Source organism: Pieris brassicae, chromosome 3 (assembly GCF_905147105.1).
Source record: "Pieris brassicae chromosome 3, ilPieBrab1.1, whole genome shotgun sequence".
Taxonomy (NCBI): domain Eukaryota; kingdom Metazoa; phylum Arthropoda; class Insecta; order Lepidoptera; family Pieridae; genus Pieris; species Pieris brassicae.
This window is the reverse complement of record NC_059667.1, coordinates 1234453-1241309: the sequence shown is the minus strand read 5'-3', so window position 1 is coordinate 1241309 and position 6857 is coordinate 1234453. Positions and strand designations below refer to the sequence as shown.

Below are 6857 nucleotides of genomic sequence, written 5' to 3'. Positions count from 1 at the left end.
TGATTCAGCCCGCCATTTCACATTTGCGTCTGTCAATGTGACAGTTAATGTGTTTTTTTAATTCGCCCAAGTCGTGGACAGCCGAGTCTTTTCGACCATATCTTTTTACGTATATACGTTATTTGTATTGGTTGCCTTATGTGATATATGTTCGTTTGTATGATTATACTTTTAAATTGACATTTGCATAGGGTTGACAAGTCGAATAGATGAGTCTCAAATACAATTCCTGGAACAGGTGGTGAGAAACTTTAGAATTAAAAATTGATATATCAAAAATATCTTACAGTTCGAATGCCTTGAATTGAGTCTAATTTAACTGACAATCGGTTGATTCACTTGAACATAAGAGGCCTTATTTGTTCATTTATTTTAGTTTATATGATGTCAAATATCCAGACTATTTCGGGGCCATAGATGATAGAGAAATTAGATTTTTGTAAGACATTAATACAGATTAAAAATTAACATTATCAAAATTCCAGTAATAACACAAAAGACATACGTTTTCGGAAGATATTTTCAGGAAATTTAATGAAAAACATATTAGAAGTTCTTTAATATATTATTTCTTAAGGAATAGTCCAAATAAAGTCTTTATAAACATACATTAACATCTGTAATATACAAAGGGTTGCCAAATGAAAAACCAGTCGTATGCTATACTACGACTCTGAGTTTTAGTTTTTGTTTAAGTTACCGTAATAACGGGGCATAGACTAGACTTCTACTATTCTTACGAGTGTTATTGGTTCGCCAAGAATCAAAACCAAGACCATCGCCAGGTCCCTTAACACCATAGCAACGAACGTTTTTAGTCTAGTTAACACCAACGCCTCGTAGAAATTAGGTTTAAACATTTTAGTGAAACTCTTACTCTTGAGTTATTTCTGTTAAATGACGAAATTCATACATTTTTGCGTATTGAACCACAAACCCCGTTTAAAATCATTTAATAGAGATTCAGTAAATTACACTGGATAGAAAGAAAATATTACTATACAAAAACAATTTCTTTTTATTGGTTTTTAGGACTGTAAGTGTGGATTGTTCATTACTTATGGACTATTTCTTATAGTAACAACTTCCCTTGTAAAATCTCGAAGGCCGCTTTTCTTCTCAGATAGGGCATGTCAGCCTGTGTGAATGTGTATCGCGCATTCCGCGATGAGAATTCCGCGAACGTACAAGCAAACATACCGCAATCACTGCCGTTCATTTGTTGGGGGATATCCTGAAATTTTATATATATTTAAATCGCGAACGTAAAATCACTTGACGTACTATAAATTCTGTCGACTTTGGCCAGAACGAAAGAAAAAAAAACTTTCAATTTAAATATCGAATGTCGAAAATGGAAAAAAATATAAACAACTGCTATAGAGTATATCATTATGAATTTCAAAGCACATTTCCATGAATATATTTTTCGAATAAAATTTGAATTAAGAAAATCAATAATAGAATAAATTGTATAATAATTGTCGACAAAAAAGTATTTTAAATTAAAAAAAAAACAATATTAATAATTTTCCTAGATGATGCATAATTTTCATAGTCTAGTTAGATGAAAACACTTCGTATATGTTGACACGCTAATGTCAGTTTCTGACAGTTTGTATGCAATGACATCTACTCTATCTAATTCTAGATATGCCTTTTAACCCGATTTTTTTGCGGATGCAAGAAAATCCATACACACTTTTAATTTATATAATCACTGTAAAAAGCTTCTACCAAACGCAATATGGCAATATCAACGACTCGTTACAATAACGATTAGTATTGTCTTTTGTTAAAATAGCTTTTACACATTAAGAAAAACACTTTTTGAACATATTAAAGCTATGTATTATTATTAAAAACTTATAATTATTTACATAATTCTAAATTTTAATTTTTATCCGACGTTTCGCGTCCTTTTCAGCGTGCGTGGTCACGGTGACTGAAGACAAAAGGTGTTGAATGTCAAACAGTATCACAGCTGCAGAGAAAGTTGTGTTATCTGTATTTATTTCCCCGGAGTTGGTATCGACTAACAGATGAAGGGTTTTTGCAGAAATGACTCACGGTGTCCTCTATTTTCGCGGATTGTTTGTCTTGGGGTTTTAATATGGATATTATTGGATCCCAGGTGTTTGATAATTTTAGGCCGTCTTATCTATTGAAATTGGGGTGTTTTTCTATTTCAATGGCTTCGCGTACCAATCTTGGGAAGAATCTTTTTTCTTTCGCAAGTACTTTCGGTTAGTCAAAGCGTATGTAATGATTAGGCCTATCTAGTGTGTGTTCACAGACTGCTGATTTTGTGTGTCGTCTAAATAATTATATGTTTTTAATAATAATACATAGCTTTAATCCGTTCAAAGTGTTTTTCTTAACGCATCATTAGTTGGAAATATAAACTGGGCTTTGTCAGATACTCACTCGTAAGCACTCAGTCTTCCAGCCACTATCATCAAAGGGTTGTCCCTTCTTGTCTTTATGTTCATCTCGGAGATATTGCAGTAGCGCAACCAGGGCCGCCTGGTTCTTCCCTCCCATGCTATCCATGTAAGATATCTTCTTCTCCCGGAAGTCAATGATACTCATACACCAATGGACTCCCAAGTGAACAGGAACCACCATCAGCTGATGTGCGAATATGTCTACCTAAACAATAAATAAATAATTGTATTAAATTTCTGGAAGCTTCTGTGATACAAAGAAATTATTCTATTTTTGAATTTTGTTCTCAGAAAAAGTTCTTCAGCATTTGTTTACTTTTTTATCTTTGCTTTCAAAAAGAGGTTCTTTAAGAAAAAAATATTTATTTGATATATGACAACAAAGAGAAAACACAACAGAAAATAAATGAAAATTAATGTTATATCTTTAGTTTTATGGTAATTATGAAGCTAATTTTACACATTGGAATTCTCTTGATTTAAAATTTAGCAAAGTGCTGACTCTCTTCTAGGTTGTATAATTTATGGTTTTTTATTTAAACTGATTTTTTGGAAATGACAGAAGTTATCAGCCCATACACTGCACAATATACAAACCAATCAATGAATTTTAGAAGTAAACAAATTTATATATATAAGAAAAGTTTTACAGACGAAAGGATACTTCTTTAGAGGCAGATTAGTCACAAAAAGTTTTAAAAGTATAAACCAACAGGTGCAAATGTCTATACACAATATTTTGGTAATGTAAGCATTATTGACAACCAGTAGTTTGTTATAAAAAAAGAAAGAAAGAAAAAATAAGCAAGGAGGTTAAATCCCTCACTGGCTTAAATAAATTTTTGAATTTTAATTATTAAAACAAAAAAGATACCTTTCTAGTCCATCGTCGCAATCCAGCTTGTCCACTTTGCATCAATTTGGGATAGAAGAAAGTGTTAGCAGCATACACTTGGGGCAAATCCTTTCGTTCTCCACATCTTTGCATTAGTAAATTCATGTAGAAATTTATAACTTCATCATTGAGCCAATTTAGACCTGATAATGTTTGGAGGTCTCGTCTGGAAAACATTTTTAATTTTTTAATAAATTTATAGTTTGTAAAAAGTCTGGAATGGTTTGAGATGGGTGTGTTTGTTTGTTTAGACATGTTCTAATATGAAGCTGAGGGTAAAATGCTGAGCACATAAAATTTAAAATAATTTAGTAGAACATTAAATCATTCTCAGTCTTCTCGAAGATTCAACCAAATATAAATCTGGTATAAATTTTCATTATACTTAATCTGAAGATAGATAAATATCTCCTATTTAACTTTATTAAAATCATACGAGCACAGAAACTACTATTGCCCTAGAATATAAATTTGGTTCAAAGCAATCTATTGAAAAATGAATCAATACTTTATTTGGACAAAAAGATAATATGTAAGTATAATAATTCATTACAATTTCAAATGGTTGTTAAAATAATTTAATTACATAGTTTAAATGTAACTCAATACCCTTTTTATAGATAAATGAAATTTATATGGTTAGATAACATACCTTTAAAAGTTTGGAATTAAACAATATAAGATACTAAGATAAACCTTTTTCCTTTAAAATTTAATGGCAATATAGTTGTGAAATTATTTCGTTAGGCTAAGTTAAATTGTTACAAATTCATAGATCATATTCATATTAAAATCCAGAACTGGGATTAGCCCTATGGATAAAAGACAACTTACCTAGTTATCCTTAAATTAAATTTCTCAATAAGCACTTGTCCTTGAGGTCCCGGCCCCAATGCTCTACTGACTAGTTTCTCTTGTTCCGCAGTTAGAGGGGGTAACTCCACAGCTGGCTGGTCCTCCTCAATTAAACTTTCGGGTATACACAGCTCATACTTTAGCTTATTCCTTAAATGTGCCAAACATTGCTCATGGTTAACTTTTGATATAATATCAGACTCTCGTCGGGCATCATTTAACTTCACTTGTGTCTCTTTCTTTTTGTTCTTATATTTTGTATCTAATTTTCTTAACCAATCACTAGATACTACATCTCTGTCTCTGAATGAGTCTCTCAATGTATTTAAAGGCTCTATTCTTGTTGATGAGACTGAAGAATCTGATGGTATAACTTCTATTTCTGAATCTGAAGAGGTAATTGATGCTACTGTTATTGGATCGTATTCTGTTGTAGATTCACTATCTTTACCTTTCAGGTCTTTTTCAAACCTTTTGATTTCATTCAGAGAACTCCTTTGCGATTTCCTTGTCAGCCGAAATGATGCTGATTCCTCTGCTAAATTTATGATGTCAATTGGTTTCTGTGTTTGTGGGGTTTGATTTGCATTACAGACTTTTTTAATAAGTTCCCTAAAGTTATTCTTTTCTTCTATATTAAAAAGTTTTAGTAGTGTTGACTTTGTGCCATTAAGGTTGTTTCTTGTTCTCGCATTCATTGTGGACTTTGCTGAGAGCCAGTTAGGTAATGATGGTGTTGGAGCTTTTTTATATGATTTTTGAATACCACCATTATTTCTTAGAATACTATATGATCTTGGTGAAACATTTGTGCCTCTGTCAACTATTTTGCGATATTGTCTATATTTTGTAGGTTCAGCAAAATCTGTAGTATCATTATCGTCAATGACCAGTTTGAAAGGTTTACTTGAAGCTGGTGAAGAAACTTTTTTCACAAACACAACATCTCTATCATTGTCTTCATCATCATCTAAATTAATGTAAAGTTTTGGGTTTTCTTTAGGTGGTTGAGTTTCCACTAATGTAACCTAGAACAAGAATATCAGATTATTATTAACACAGCTCATTACTGTCATAAATATTCTTAGTCAGATATTGCTTTCAAGCAATAGAGTCTAGATGTATTAATTATATGCTCTAAAAAACTTCTTATTGATAAGATTGTGAACAGCACACACAAGCAGCATCTGTGATGTGTTTTGCTTTTTTCAGTACAGTTTAATTATAAATATTAATTTAGTGTAGTCAATAATAAATAAAACACATGTACAAGTTAAAGTAAGTACCTCTTGTTCATCAGCAGCATCATCATCATCAATAAGTACAGCCCGAACTACACGGTTTGCTGGTGGTTTTTCTTTTCTAATAGGAGTAAGTGATCCATTCTGCCTACTAATTATTTTAACTGGCACTGTCCTGATGCGATTCTCCTTATTTAAGTTTTCGTATGGGGTTGAGGTGCTTGGACGTCTATCCTCAATTTCTATTGGTACCATTCGCACATTTTTATATGACTCATCTTCAAACAAATCTAAAAAAATATATTTTTTTTAATTTGAATTCTATTCATTGGCACACTAACGTTAAGAAATAAATAATACCTTTTGAAGTCATAACTCCAGGAAAAATTGTGTTTTCAATACTATGTTTTAGTTTCTTCGGACGACCATCACCAGAATAGTCATCATCATATCTAAAACACGACAAAGTTTAATATAAAAACGGAACTAACTATTTGTTCCATAGTAAACCAAAACTTACTTCCAAAACTTTGATGCAACATTTAATGGTATTTTATACATGTTGCTGCCTTTTTAATCTCAATTGCAGCTCACATTAATCGAACATAGTAAATATGTTTTCATACAACGACTTTACCGCCATAACTAGATAGATTAGTGTTGTAAACAAGTGTCAAAGCCATACCTGTGTCGTTTTATAATAGTCTTTTTAATTTCGTCTTCTTCAGCCCAGCCCAGCAAAGAACGGACGTATGATACGACAGACTGCATTTTAGAACAAAAACTTTCCCATCACACCGATTATTACTTAGGCGGGTTTATAAAAAAACAATAAAATATAAAGTCTAGAAGCCGAACAAAATGACAAGAATTGCCATTAACTCACCATGCCAATAATTGCTTAATGCTTTCACAATCACAGACTAGAAATTGTGTTGCAAGTTCGTGTTATGTCAAACAAATTTAGCATCCACAGAGTCCATATAATACGATATATCAATAAAATTGTGAGTTACTAAATAAAGTCATTGCTTAAGCACATTAAGTCTTGCTTATTGATTAAAAGGAAAATAATTTTGGAATTTAATAAATCGTACAAAAAATTATTATTCAAATAATTTATATGTCAAACGATTCATTCCTTAGCCTTACTAGTCGTAATCAGTACCAGAGTAATAACAATAATTGAAATATATTTTTAACGATCTAAATAAAGTGAATAAAATAATCGATTTTTCTAAATAGAGTTTTTTATAATGTAATTTCATAGAAACTAGTTGCCAGCGTATTACCAATTTGCGGTGTTAACAAGAACTGTCTGAAAATGACAAAAGTGCTAGACATTTCCCGCTGAATACGGAATGTCAAATGATATCATCAATTGTCACAATTGTGTTTTGTAGTTTGAGGCGCGACTTA

General features: G+C 31.5%; 1 protein-coding gene across 2 annotated transcripts; it reads right to left on the bottom strand.

The window, feature by feature from the left end:
- Positions 1 to 546: 546 nt before the first annotated feature.
- On the bottom strand, positions 547 to 6342 carry LOC123707064 (sentrin-specific protease 1-like). 2 transcript variants are annotated; one of them, XM_045656839.1, is made up of 7 exons: positions 6124 to 6342; positions 5799 to 5890; positions 5484 to 5728; positions 4177 to 5225; positions 3322 to 3508; positions 2428 to 2652; positions 547 to 1234 (listed from the first exon to the last, which is right to left on the bottom strand). In XM_045656839.1, exons 1-7 carry the CDS (start codon positions 6207 to 6209, stop codon positions 1073 to 1075), a joined length of 2046 nt encoding a protein of 681 aa, XP_045512795.1. In that variant the 5' UTR covers positions 6210 to 6342; the 3' UTR covers positions 547 to 1072. The 2 variants fall into 2 exon arrangements, with proteins under 2 accessions (XP_045512795.1, XP_045512796.1); XM_045656840.1 differs by lacking the exon at positions 6124 to 6342 and adding an exon at positions 5959 to 6103.
- Between the last annotated feature and the right edge of the window lie 515 nt (positions 6343 to 6857).

Coding starts and splice junctions, on each gene's coding strand:
- LOC123707064 (XM_045656839.1), bottom strand. CDS start 6,209: ATGCAGTCTGTCGTATCATACGTCCGTTCTTTGCTGGGCTGGGCTGAA. Junction 3,509..4,176: donor TTTAATTTAAGGATAACTAG/GTAAGTTGTCTT, acceptor AATGTTTTCCAG/ACGAGACCTCCAAACATTAT. Junction 1,235..2,427: donor GGAAGACTGAGTGCTTACGA/GTGAGTATCTGA, acceptor ATAAAATTTCAG/GATATCCCCCAACAAATGAA.